The sequence below is a fragment of the Littorina saxatilis genome, linkage group LG5, assembly GCF_037325665.1.
Source record: "Littorina saxatilis isolate snail1 linkage group LG5, US_GU_Lsax_2.0, whole genome shotgun sequence".
NCBI classification, from domain to species: Eukaryota; Metazoa; Mollusca; class Gastropoda; order Littorinimorpha; family Littorinidae; genus Littorina; species Littorina saxatilis.
Genome location: NC_090249.1, coordinates 63,018,469 through 63,033,468, shown reverse-complemented (window position 1 = coordinate 63,033,468; position 15,000 = coordinate 63,018,469). Strand labels below are relative to the sequence as shown.

General features: G+C 39.0%; 1 protein-coding gene across 1 annotated transcript in view; it reads right to left on the bottom strand.

Annotated features, from left to right (window-relative positions):
* Positions 1-15,000, bottom strand: part of LOC138967842 (mucin-3B-like) — a 35,231-nt gene that overhangs the window by 1,992 nt on the left and 18,239 nt on the right. The window contains exon 3 of the mRNA XM_070340501.1: positions 1-1,493. This exon is cut by the window's left edge and continues 1,992 nt beyond it. Coding sequence (XP_070196602.1) covers positions 1-1,493 — 1,493 coding nt within the window. The remainder of the gene's footprint in view (positions 1,494-15,000) is intronic.

Sequence of the window (15,000 nt, the reverse complement as noted above, 5' to 3'; positions counted from 1 at the left end):
CTCCAACTCTGTGGCTGTCAATGTGAAGCTCTGTTGCAAGTAACTCTCTAACTCTGTGATTGTCAATGTGAAGCTCTGTTGCACGTAACTCTCCAACTCTGTGGTTGTCAATGTGAAGCTCTGTTGCACGTAACTCTCCAACTCTGTGATTGTCAATGTGAAGGTCTGTTGCACGTAACTCTCCAACTCTGTGGCTGTCAATGTGAAGGTCTGTTGCACGTAACTCTCCAACTCTGTGGCTGTCAATGTGAAGCTCAGTTGCACGTAACTCTCCAACTCTGTGATTGTCAATGTGAAGCTCAGTTGCACGTAACTCTCCAACTCTGTGATTGTCAATGTGAAGCTCAGTTGCACGTAACTCTCCAACTCTGTGATTGTCAATGTGAAGCTCAGTTGCACGTAACTCTCCAACTCTGTGATTGTCAATGTGAAGCTCAGTTGCACGTAACTCTCCAACTCTGTGATTGTCAATGTGAAGCTCAGTTGCACGTAACTCTCCAACTCTGTGATTGTCAATGTGAAGCTCAGTTGCACGTAACTCTCCAACTCTGTGATTGTCAATGTGAAACTCTGTTGCACGTAACTCTCCAACTCTGTGGCTGTCAATGTGAAGCTCTGTTGCAAGTAACTCTCCAACTCTGTGATTGTCAATGTGAAGCTCAGTTGCACGTAACTCTCCAACTCTGTGGCTGTCAATGTGAAGGTCTGTTGCACGTAACTCTCCAACTCTGTGGCTGTCAATGTGAAGCTCTGTTGCACGTAACTCTCCAACTCTGTGGCTGTCAATGTGAAGCTCTGTTGCACGTAACTCTCCAACTCTGTGATTGTCAATGTGAAGCTCAGTTGCACGTAACTCTCCAACTCTGTGGCTGTCAATGTGAAGCTCAGTTGCACGTAACTCTCCAACTCTGTGATTGTCAATGTGAAGCTCTGTTGCACGTAACTCTCCAACTCTGTGATTGTCAATGTGAAGCTCAGTTGCACGTAACTCTCCAACTCTGTGATTGTCAATGTGAAGCTCTGTTGCACGTAACTCTCCAACTCTGTGGCTGTCAATGTGAAGCTCAGTTGCACGTAACTCTCCAACTCTGTGGCTGTCAATGTGAAGCTCAGTTGCACGTAACTCTCCAACTCTGTGGCTGTCAATGTGAAGCTCTGTTGCAAATAACTCTCCAACTCTGTGGCTGTCAATGTGAAGCTCTGTTGCACGTAACTCTCCAACTCTGTGATTGTCAATGTGAAGCTCAGTTGCACGTAACTCTCCAACTCTGTGATTGACAATGTGAAGCTCAGTTGCACGTAACTCTCCAACTCTGTGGTTGTCAATGTGAAGCTCTGTTGCACGTAACTCTCCAACTCTGTGGCTGTCAATGTGAAGCTCTGTTGCACGTAACTCTCCAACTCTGTGGCTGTCAATGTGAAGCTCTGTTGCACGTAACTCTCCAACTCTGTGATTGTCAATGTGAAGCTCAGTTGCACGTAACTCTCCAACTCTGTGATTGACAATGTGAAGCTCAGTTGCACATTACAACGCAGGGTCCCTTGTGTGTTGAATCCAAAAGCAAATATCAGAACATCATGAAACTATACCGTCTGTGGAACGTCATTGTAATGTTCTACATGTATTTATTTTTCAACGAGATTTTTCTGAAATTAACGCGCGGTTGACATCTAAACTGATATTTCTCTTGTCTCAATATCAATAACGAAGGCGAGAGTTATATGTTTTAGGAAAAAGTATTCTTCCAGGTAAAGTACAATGTACTGAAGTGCTTTTACTTGCTGTTGGTTTACAAAACATTGCCGATAAAGTCACTTCGGTCTTTAATGAAGTTCGAATATATGCCTTGATGTCTGGTACGCGACATATTACATGTAATATCAGAACACACAAGTACGTAGTATATCTTTTGCTTAGAATATTGCCCAGAAATGTGAAAACAAGTTTGTTTTTATTGCATTGCATTGACTGAATGAAATGACGTCAAGTCATGATGCACGCAACAACGCCTCATGACCTGACATTGGGACTTGCTTTTTTGGAAGAGAATACGTGGACCTGCTTTTATACAAACAAGTTTTTGACATATTTGGGGCATTCCGTTAGCATTGAAACAAAACTTTCTCTGATGTAAAATCTTATTTTTGGGGCCGTTATTTAAACTTTGTGTAACCAGTATTTAAAAAGACTTAAATGAAACATGAAACTTGTTTTTATTCCATTTTTGTTTGTATTTCCGCCTGCATAGTAGCCTTAAGCCACTTAAAAAAAAGAAACCGCTGATGCGCAAAGGTGAAAAAAACAACTAGAAGATACGTCACAAAAGGGTGTATCTGAAAACAGAAGCTTCTCATGAGACGAAAAACAGCAAATAACATAGTGCAACTTCTGAGACTAAACCTAGCATTGTTAACGCCTGGCGCCAAAAACACACAGACAGCTGTGTTAACTTAGGGAGGTGTTCCCTGGCACTCCCTGGAACAAAAAACCATGCCAACAACGCTGTGCTTAGTCTCAAGGCAACAGTTTAAGGTAAACGAGACGAAAACCTTAGAAACAAAAAAGAAATCAAAACCATAGCGCTACTTTTCAGATTAAACCTAGCAATGTAATGAGAAAAAAAAAATTGTTAACTTCGGAAGGTTCTCCGTGGTGCCTAAAAAAAAAATCAGACGGCAGCTGTGGTAACTTAAGACGGTGCTCCCCGGTACTCCCTTGAGCCTAAAAACAGCCACACCGCGTATTGCTTAGTCTCATGACAACAGTTTAGCTAACAGAGGACAGTGGAGCGCGAAACAAACAGTCGCAGTGCGAGAAATCCCCGAGCGAGAGACACAGCATGGTGCAGTGTTGGACACGTTACAATCAATGCTCAGCGTTCCGTCCGCTCAGCTCTCTCGCGGTGTGCCCGTCCCTCCCTTTACCCCCCTCCCTCCCTCCAGTCCGCCGCCGCCACGCCGTTGTCGCGTCTGTGATGGTAGTGAGGTTGGAGACGTCGTCAGGTGGACCCGATGACACCGCTTAGCGCTGCCTGAGTGGTGTGTGACAGTGTTCACAGTGCGATACACGCCATTGTCAACCTGTGCTCACGTGTTCCTGCATGGGCGTCATGTGTATGAGAGGGTGATATTTTCTTATATCATCGCCAGTGATGTGTCTGGGAGTGTGATATTTTCTGATATCTTCGCCAGTGATGTGTTTGGGCATTTTCTGATATTATCGCCAGTGATGTGTATGAGAGGGTGATATTAATTTTTCTGATATCATCGCCACAGTGATAACTTTGGAGTTTGCTGAAATTATTTAACAATGTTTCTACTAAATGCTGCCGTTTCTTGACTGGACGTGCTTCGTTTAATCTTCTCAAACTCTTTGGACTTGTGGTAAGTTGTCAAAATGTCTTTCCCTTTGTCAAAACAGTGAGAGGGGGCGGTGTTGTTGGTGTTTCCAGACGTGTTCAGTGTCATGCAATGCGCACTGTTTCTCAAGTACCGCGCACGTTCAACACACTAGAAACACACTTTGTGGCGACAGACTGCTCGCTCATTTCTTTTCTATGTGTAAATTCATCTCCTACGCGTATAAAACAAAAACAAACAAAAATCATAGTGGCGAAGGTTCCTCTTTTTCTCATCTTCTTCTGATGCGAGGATTACAAATTGTCACATCAGTTTACTATTGGTTCACCCAGAAATGTTAGGGACACGCATTCACATACTCAAAAACGTATACAACAGAACGTATACACACACAGATAAATGAGAGAAAAAAACGTTGACAAATTATAACAATGTTAAAAAAAAGCCATACGTTAAGAATCAAGCGAATCAATCTAAGAAATTGCATGGGTAATATAATTATCATGGGTAATATAATTATCAACGGGCGCAGAGGAGTTTGGACATACAAGTCGCTACATTGTGATCACAAAATAAAATACGCATATATATAGGCCTATAAGTCACAGACGAAACACAGAGAGATAAAGAATGAGAAAACAAGAAAAGTATGAACGTTATATTGTGTACAAGACAAAACGGAACGTTATATTGTGTACAAGACAAAACGGAACGTTATATTGTGTACAAGACAAAACGGTACGTTCGCTCAACTTGGGCCGAGCGGTCTTTTGGGGGACAGACAGACAAATACTTATAATACAGAAAATAAACTTATCTGACAAATAAAGAGAGATGAAAAAAAGGGCCTCAAAACTGCTCAACGAATTATTGAGAGTTACGACATCAAATAATAATGCAGAAAAACCTGAAATTGGTATGACTGTATATTTAAAGTGAACTAACCCCCCCCCCCCCTAACCACGATGAAGCGAGACCATAAAGGTACACTCTTAATCAACTCAAGTGTTCCACTTTTCATCACATTTCTGTAACCAGTTGTTTGTTTTACACAGTGAGACACAGTGAGACACAGTGAGACACAATACATAATAGACGAATTCCGGAAATAACTGTGTCGGCTTTCATTGGATTGTGACAGAGTGAATACCCTTGCTTTTAGTGAGACAAACAATCCGCAATCCAGTCACTAGCGAGGGGTGTGTCTGGAGGGGCCAATCACTAGCGAGGGGTGTGTCTGGAGGGGCCAGTCACTAGCGAGGGGTGTGTCTGGAGGGGCCAATCACTAGCGAGGGGTGTGTCTGAAACTCTTTGACAGGAGCACGTGTGGATTGTTTGTCTCACTAAAGGCAAGAGTAATAATTCACTCTTTCACAGCCCATGCAAACCCGACAGAGTTATTTCCCAACAACATCTATTCTGCTAGCAAGAGTGAAACATTTCAGGTAAGTGTGTACCATACTTCTTCTTCTTCTTCTTCTTCTTCTTCTTCTTCTTCTTCTTCTTCTTCTTCTTCTTCTTCTTCTTCTTCTTCTTCTTCTTCTTCTTCTTCTTCTTCTTCGTTCTTGGGCTGAAACTCCCACGTTCACTCATGTTTTCCCACGAGTGGGTTTTTACGTGTAAGACCGTTTTTACCCCGCCATTCAGGCAGCCATACGCCGCTTTCAGGGAAAGCATGCTGGGTATTTTCTTGTTTCTATAACCCACCGAACTCTGACATGGATTACAGAATCTTTTTCGTGCGTACTGGGTCTTGTGATTGCGTGTACACACGAAGGGAAATAAGGCACCAGCAGGTCTGCACATAAGTTGACTTGGGATATCGGAAAATATCTCCACCTTTAATCCACCAGGCGGCCGCGGCCGGGATCTGAACTCACGACCTTCCGATTAGGAGGCCGATGCCTTATCCACTAGGCCACTGCGCCCGTCGGTGTACCATACGATTCGTGTGAGCGACCACCCACACCAACACACATCTGTGCAGGACTCTACACTGGTTAAGAGCATCCTACCACTCGGGGTGCACATCACACACCAACACACATCTGTGCAGGACTCTACACTGGTTAAGAGCATCCTACCACTCGGGGTGCACATCACACACCAACACACATCTGTGCAGGACTCTACACTGGTTAAGAGCATCCTACCACTCGGGGTGCACATCACACATCTGTGCAGGGCTCTACACTGGTTAAGAGCATCCTACCACTCGGGGTGCACATCACACATCTGTGCAGGGCTCTACACTGGTTAAGAGCATCCTGCCACTCGGGGTGCACATCACACATCAACAGCCTGCCAATTTGTCGTTGAATTAATTTCATGATTGTCAAATACAGTGCCCCCCCCCCCCCCCCCCCTCCCATTAAGGTTGTTAAAAAGGGGGGAAGTCTTTGATGATTTTGGTATGTGTCTCGATGGAAGGATGCTCGTATCCCACGTTAAGTCCTGGACTGGTCTGTCTTGGTGGACATCATCAATCAAAACAACTACAAAAAGTTTACATTTTTTAAACGTTTAATTCAGATATCAAATAACCAAAGGGAAGTAATCGCTCTTAATGCATACGACATGTGTAATAGAGTAAGCGAGAGTTGTACGGAACCTTTTCTCCTGGCACCCAAGAGAATAACAAGCATTGAAATGAACAAGCGACTTTCATCCTCAAAAAAGGATGATCACCGCACGACAACAAAACAAAACAAAACACGTGTAGTTTTGAACTGATTTCAACGTTCCAAAACTTACATCTTTCTTGGTTTTTGATTCTTGATTATAACTGTGACAAGTCTATCTGCTTCGGATTTTGGTGGTGGAAAATGGTTGGCCAGGGAAGTGATGCATCTTCCAACGCTGTATAACTATCTCGTTGCGGGTAGATAGACTGTAAAGATCGATCACTTGCATTATTCATGTTTTTCACTGAACCATAGCGTGAATGGCTTAATTAAAGTGCAGAGAATAACCTACAGTCTTCTCTTTATTTTCTACTCTTTTTATATTTGATGTAGAACAACAGAAATCGGTCCAGAAAGTTTCTAATGAATATAAAAACTCACTTGGGTTCTATAGAACGTACACCATTGTTGTAGGTTTGGGAACACAGCAGTTCAGCTTACTTTCTTTAAAAATAAATTTTCTTCTCAAGGATTTAAGGTTCAGTTTCTCATGCTGAAGTCGAAGGGGTTTGATAAATACTGTTTCACTAAACCACTGTTTGCATTTGACCTCAAGGACACGCTTCTATTTGCAACTTATACATGAACGATCTCCTTGTCTGTTTGCGATCGACTTTCACGTAGACACTTTAATCTGTTTGCGCTTGACTTTCACGTAGACACTTTAATCTGTTTGTGATCGACTTTCACGTAGACACTTTAATCTGTTTGCGATCGACTTTCACGTAGACACTTTAATCTGTTTGCGCTTGACTTTTTTAAGAACAATTATAATCTGTTTGCACTAAACTTTTGCCGAATGATTGCTTTCTGTTTACATTTGACTTAGAACAAAAGGATTATCTTTTGTGTTTAAGTTTTACCTGAATAATTATATATTTCTACCTGAACCGTTCTTACCTTTTTGCATTCAACTTTTATGCGAGCGATGAAACGATGTTTAAATATGAGTGTTGATAATACTAATAATAATGAACACTTATATAGCGCGAACCACATAATAATTCTGTGCTCTCCGCGCTTTACCATATCGTACTAAGAATAAAAATACACAATATCAACACATAATAACATCTGTTGTGCACATGATTGGGAAACATTAAAATAAATTAACAATGCATGTGTTAATGCATACAAGCGAAATAATACTGATTCAGCAATAATCACATGTAAACACGAATTACATAGAAACCTTGTGAAACCTTCCTGAAGACAATATGTAGAGGTTACATGCTGAGTCTCAGTGAATATGTAGAGGTTACATGCTGAGTCTCAGTGAATATGTAGAGGTTACATGCCGAGTCTCAGTGAATATGTAGAGGTTACATGCCGAGTCTCAGTGAATATCAAAAATAGAACTTCGCGGATCATGAAAAATGCGAGCTTCAGCGAGCTATTTCATGAGCGCGAACTGAGACCATTAATTGTAATATTCACTGAGACGAGGTATGTAACTTCTACATATTCACTGAGACTCGGCATGTAACCGAGGCATGTAACCGAGGCATGTAACCGAGGCATGTAACCGAGGTATGTAACTTCTTTATTCCTTTTTTCTTCGTTTTTTCTAAGAAAAAAGGAGTTTTTGTGCTAATGTTTGAACGAATCCTATTCACTCAACCAGTCTACCTATGCAGGCGATTGATTAATGCGCGATTGTATAGTTCAGGGAAAATCATTCAATTCTGTTAACACTTCATATCGGTTTCCCTGTTTTGGACTAAAAATCAAGGACACAGTTATGTTGTTATTCTGCTGTGGCGGTAAAGGCGGATAGTGTTTGTTCAATTCATGTTTTGGTATCGCTAAGGGAATTTTCTTTCGTCGAATTTAGTAGCAGACGAACTTTTGCAACCGTGTTCCAACGTTAAATGCTGTATGAAGTTCGGTTTTCTGGGGCAAACAAGTGTATGGATCCGCTTTACGTTCTTTAAATCGATGAGATGCGTGCATTTGTTTGCGTGTGATCTGTTTATAAAATGAAATATTGTTGAAAATTGACCGTCGGATTGAAGTCTTTTGTCGGAGCAACTGAGTGCATAGGAATTTGAAAGAGGAAAGTATGAGAGTTACTTGCCTTGGGAATTTGAAAGAGGAAAGTATGAGAGTTACTTGCCTTGGGAATTTGAAAGAGGAAAGTATGAGAGTTACTTGCCTTGGGAATTTGAAAGAGGAAAGTATGAGAGTTACTTGCCTTGGGAATTTGAAAGAGGAAAGTATGAGAGTTACTTGCCTTGGGAATTTCAAAGAGGAAAGTATGAGAGTTACTTGCCTTGGGAATTTGCTTGCGCTGCTCGGTAGATTTAGATTCAGAAAACAACCCAACTCAAGGATTTTATATTGAGAATCATGTGGTCAAGCCTGTAGTTGCTAGTTTAAATGCGGTATGTTTATATTATTTGCTCCAGAGATGTATATTTCGTATATTAGAGCGTTCGGAACTTTTCAGTCGCAAAAGTAGTTCCAACGAAGTGTAGCTCCTCAACCCGTGAGCTATCGAGGATTCGTGCTGTTGCTGGCTAGTTATTTGTTTGGTTGCTGGGTATTTATCGAACAATAACTAGCCCTTGCAGCTTACAGATGTAAAGAAGCAGAGGGGGGAATAACGAACAATAACTAGCCCTTGCAGCTTACAGATGTAAAGAAGCAGAGGGGGGAATAACGAACAATAACTAGCCCTTGCAGCTTACAGATGTAAAGAAGCAGAGGGGGGAATAACGAACAATAACTAGCCCTTGCAGCTTACAGATGTAAAGAAGCAGAGGGGGAAATAAATACATGTACAGTCCACATTGACAAATCTACCCGAACGACTGGCCGCCCTGTGCCTTTACTGTAGTCCGCCGCTCACCTGTCTTGTGTGTTGTGTGTGCACGTGCCGGCAGAGTGAAACTGCAGTGCACAGATAGTGCACTCCACACCGGGACAATGTTCTTCGACACAAAGTTGGACGTGCCATGCAGTTCGAAGTCTTGATCCATCGAACGATTAATCTATTATTCTTTTCACCTTTTAACAAAAGTACGCTCCTTCAACTCCAAACACCTCCCACCCCTGTTTTATTATCTGTTTTATTATCTGTTTTATTATCTGTTTTATTATCTGTTTTATTATCTGTTTTATCATCTGTTTTATCATCTGTTTTATTATCTGTTTTATCATCTGTTTTATTATCTGTTTTATCATCTGTTTTATCATCTGTTTTATTATCTGTTTTATCATCTGTTTTATCATCTGTTTTATCATCTGTTTTATTATCTGTTTTATTATCTGTTTTATTATCTGTTTTATTATCTGTTTTATTATCTGTTTTATCATCTGTTTTATCATCTGTTTTATCATCTGTTTTATCATCTGTTTTATCATCTGTTTTATTATCTGTTTTATTTTCTGTTTTATTATCTGTTTTATTTTCTGTTTTATCATCTGTTTTATCATTTGTTTTATTATCTGTTTCATTATCTGTTTTATGATCTGTTTTATTATCTGTTTCATTATCTGTTTTATTATCTGTTTTATTATCTGTTTTATCATCTGTTTTATCATCTGTTTTATTATCTGTTTTATCATCTGTTTTATTATCTGTTTTATCATCTGTTTTATTATCTGTTTTATGATCTGTTTTATGATCTGTTTTACCATCTGTTTTATTATCTGTTTTATTATCTGTTTTATTTTCTGTTTTATCATCTGTTTTATTATCTGTTTTATTTTCTGTTTTATTATCTGTTTTATCATCTGTTTTATCATCTGTTTTATTTTCTGTTTTATTATCTGTTTTATTATCTGTTTTATTATCTGTTTTATTATCTGTTTTATCATCTGTTTTATCATCTGTTTTATCATCTGTTTTATTATCTGTTTTATCATCTGTTTTATGATCTGTTTTATTTTCTGTTTTATTATCTGTTTTATTTTCTGTTTTATTATCTGTTTTATTATCTGTTTTATTATCTGTTTTATGATCTGTTTTATTTTCTGTTTTATTATCTGTTTTATTTTCTGTTTTATTATCTGTTTTATTTTCTGTTTTATTATCTGTTTTATCATCTGTTTTATCATCTGTTTTATTTTCTGTTTTATTATCTGTTTTATTTTCTGTTTTATTATCTGTTTTATTTTCTGTTTTATTATCTGTTTTATTTTCTGTTTTATTTTCTGTTTTATTATCTGTTTTATCATCTGTTTTATTTTCTGTTTTATGATCTGTTTTATTTTCTGTTTTATTATCTGTTTTATCATCTGTTTTATCATCTGTTTTATCATCTGTTTTATTATCTGTTTTATTATCTGTTTTATTATCTGTTTTATCATCTGTTTTATCATCTGTTTTATCATCTGTTTTATCATCTGTTTTATCATCTGTTTTATTATCTGTTTTATTATCTGTTTTATTTTCTGTTTTATTTTCTGTTTTATTATCTGTTTTATTATCTGTTTTATTTTCTGTTTTATTATCTGTTTTATTATCTGTTTTATTTTCTGTTTTATCATCTGTTTTATTATCTGTTTTATTTTCTGTTTTATTAATGTAACTCTATGTCAAGACCCCGCCCTGTAAATGTAACTCTATGTCAAGACCCCGCCCTGTAAATGTAACTCTATGTTGAGACCCCGCCCTGTAAATGTAACTCTATGTTAAGACCCCGCCCTGTAAATGTAACTCTATGTTAAGACCCCGCCCCTTCCCCTTTTTTTGCACCTCATCTTCTCAGATTTGTAGGGAAAATAAAATAGGGATTCCACTGCACTGCTTTCAAGATGATCGACACACACACACACACACACACACACACACACACACACACACACACACACACACACACACACACACACACACACACACACTATTACTGAACTAGATTGCGCAGAAGTTGAATCACTCAATCTTACCCACACAGAAATGCGGGCAAGATAATTAAATAGATCTGTGACGACAGCGGGTTTTTTCCTGAACCAAGACGATCAAACGCAGGCATGATTATTCTAAATTCATAACAATGATCTTAGCTTTCATTTCGCCTCCCCCTACTTTCTGCCCGACCTGCAAACGAAAAGCAAACAAGACTCCTATTGTACAGGTAGAGAGTTAGTAGGGGAAGGGCTCCTAATATGGACCACTTTTTGTTTCATGCTGATAACTAGCTTGTTTTCTTGCGAAGAAGTTTCATTTTGTGTTTGGTAGCGCACAAGCGCTTAGAAATGTACACACAGAATACGCGCTATATAAGCTTCCTATTGAGTCCTTCTCTCTTAGGTTAACCGTTAGGCCTATTTAGAGTGAAATAGCTTTGATAGACATTGAGCAAAAATTAAATACAGAAACAAATCACAAATGGTCCATATTAGGAGCCTGGGCGCCTAATATGGACCAGTAAAGCGGCCTTCACGAATCACTTTAAAAAGCCCCCAATACTTCAAAATAACATGATACAACTTAGTGTACAAGTCAGACTAATTAAAATATGCTTTAGATTTATCTGTTTCTGGTTGATGAGAGCATTATTTAAAGCACACCAGGAAACTAAAGAAGCTTATCAAAAACAGAGTGAAAATAAGTGAAATTATCAACTTCCATGAAAAGAAGACTTTTTGTTATATTTTTTTTAAATCTCTAGGGCTAGTTATAGGTTATTTCCAGCAAGCTTCTTAATGAATTAATGAAAATAGCCTTTAGCTTTTATTTTCTTCGATTTGTTGAAGGTGGTCTATATTAGGGGACTCGCACATACTTTGAGATTTTGCTATTATTTTTTGTTTGCAGTGGAAACTCGGGGTCAACACTGCTAAAATGTAACAAATACGGTCTTAGCTGTCATATAGCAATTTTTGTGTGATAAAAGCTTTTTTTGTGGACAGAAACGAGTCCGTTTTAGGCGGCATATTTAGAGTGAACGCTGCCAAAAGTGAAACAAAGAGAAAAAGCCTAACGGTTTTGAGATTTGTGATTCTGACGTGAATACAGCGAATAAAACTTTTTTGATCGCTCTAGCGCCGTTAGTTTGTCAGAACAGGAGGTGGTCCATATTAGGAGCCGGTCCATATTAGGAGCCCTTCCCCTAATTAAATCACCCGTCACGCAAAGATCTATTATATGTAAAAGACGTCTTACTTTGTTTTCAAAGCACCCTGCACAGCTTTCCGTCGCTTCACAAAGCTTCTCTGTGCCACAATGGCCTTCATATGCCTCTCTTGATTTTACTCATGGCGACGCCTTCTTTTTGTCTGTCTGTCTGTCTGTCTGTCTGTCTGTCTGTCTGTCTGTCTGTCTGTCTGTCTGTCTGTTTGTCTGTCTGTCTTTTTTTTCTTTATTTCTTTCTTTCTTTCTTTTTTTCCGTCTTTCCTTTGTTCTTTCTTTTTATCTATTGTTTGTTTGTTCTTTCTTTGTATTTGGATGGGTCATTGTTTTATCTCCCAGAAGAAAAGAAAGCCTGTGTTCTACAATGTATTGACTTATCAGCCTTTCAAAAATGTTCTGCTTTGAAGGACAGTGTGAACTATAATTATCTAGATTTTGACTCAAGCACAATTACCAACAGCGTGCGTCATTTTCAGTGCATGCATTCACAGGGCGAGAGGTTAAATTGAAACAGTTGTAATTGCACCTGAAATCAGCATGAACCATGCACATAGCTAGAAATAACAGTTGGAACGTTCCGAAACCTCACATATTCAACGATTGCACTTTTGCGTATTAAGGTTACCGACCTGGACATCAAAATACGAAGACCCATTGGTTCAAGGTGAACCATCTAAGGAGCCATTAGGGGAAAGTTTTCTGGCAAATTGAATCCTTAAAAGTTCAAGGGGCTATCGCTGTGCTGTAATGTTGATACACCTGCAATGATTTGCTCGAACACGCTCCATAAAGATACTTATTAATTTAATAAATTTTAATCAGCGGGCGGGTTTCTTAAGCCATCTATCCAAAACATAAAAAAATAAAGGAGTCCCGACTTCCGTTCGTCGTCCTATTCTATTCAGTCCTCGTTGGTATACGCATTGGTCGAAGCAGACAAAAAACGTTGGATTCGGGCATTCAAATCTATACCCTAGCAAACGCATGCTGCTTCCATACTGTACGGGGCTAACACGCGTTACACAGCGTACACAAACACACTGTCCATTGGAGAATGTATACCGTCTCCAATACCTTCACAACGTCCCATTTAGATTTGAATTGTAGAACTTCAAACACTAATTCTAAGGCATACCTAATATGTGTGTGGGTATGTGTGTGTGTCATATATTCAATCCCAAAACCGAAATCTGTAGCTCATTGGGCGATTTTTATACTGTATGCGTTTGTAAAGAAATTAAGTTTTTGTTGTGATCTTTATAATACATTATTAAGCTAAATAATCCGTTGATTACCGCAGTTAATAAATGCGATTTTTTAAAATAACAATTATTCACAAAATAAAGATTGTATTTACATATTCTACTGAATTTTTCTTTTTCTTATTTAGATAATGAATTGTTCAACAAAAAAGCATTATTTACTAAATAATGAATCAATAGAAGAATGTCTACTAAATACTGTATTAATTAACCGTTGTTTGCTAAATAATGACTGATTGTTTGACCACGATTTCATTGAATTTGATTGAAGAATGCGGTTGCCACAGCGCCGCCTCATCTTAGTCTTTATAAGTCGGATATGACATCATGAGGGCGTGACAGTGCCCCCTCAACTTTCAATAAAAGCCGGATATGACGTCTGTCATCAAACACAATTATCGAAAAAAGTGTCTGGGAGAATGTGTACGTAAAGTTTCATGAAGACCTCTTAAGTAGTTTTCCGGGAATAACACACACACACACACACACACACACACACACACACACACACACACATATACACACACACACACATATATATATTAACACACACAGACACACATACACACACACACACACACACACACACATATACACACACACACATATATATTAACACACAAAGACACACAAACACACACACACACACTAACACGCACACACACACACACACACACACTAACACTAACACTAACACTAACACACTGACGACACTGCCACGCTTAAAAAAATGTTTAAGAAAATCTTAATTTTGTCGCCCATGAAGGTGCTGCTGTCCTAACACGTATTACGAAGGAGCTATTAAATAACATTGTTGTTATTGTTTCTTAATGATTTTATTCATTTACCTCATTGCTCATTATTCATTGTTGTGTCTTCTCGATGCTTCCTTCTAGCACTGTTGTGCTGTGATCTACATTTACCTCATTGCTCATTATTCATTGTTGTGTCTTCTCGATTCTTCCTTTTAGCACTGTTGTGCTGTGATCTACATTTAGTTTTGGCTGGGAGAGGTTGGGGGTATTTATTGAAAAGAAAAAGAAGTCGCGCGTCAAGTTTTCTCTGGAAAGAAGAAAGAATAACAAGATCGTTGGTAGCCCGATAGTTCGATCAGCAGCAAAATAGCAAAGTCCAACAACAGTCTCAAGATATCGATCCTCTTACAAATAGCGAGAACTAACAAAGGCGACGCTGCCGGTAATATGTGCATGCCTCCTCACTGGGTCTGGAGACAGCACGACAAATATTTACCGCCGCAACTAGACATGGCTTCCGGCAAGCCCCTGATCAAAAGGTAAGACGATTTCTATCCATATTTCATGCTCTCTCATTGATTACATTTCCTTGTCTGTTTGCATGGGGCTCTGGCGGTCAATGGACCTTCTGTGGAGACTGTTGCGTCACTGCTAGGTCTCACAACTCTGTTTTGTGACATTGTATATTCCCCTGAAAGCTGCGTATGACTGCCTGAATGGCGGGGTAAAAACGGTCATACACGTAAAACCCCACCCATGCGAAAACGTGAGTGAACGTGGGAGTTTCAGCCCATGAGCAAAGAAGAAGAAGAAGAAAAAGTGACATTATCTGACAACTCTCTGCTGTTTTGTGACATTAT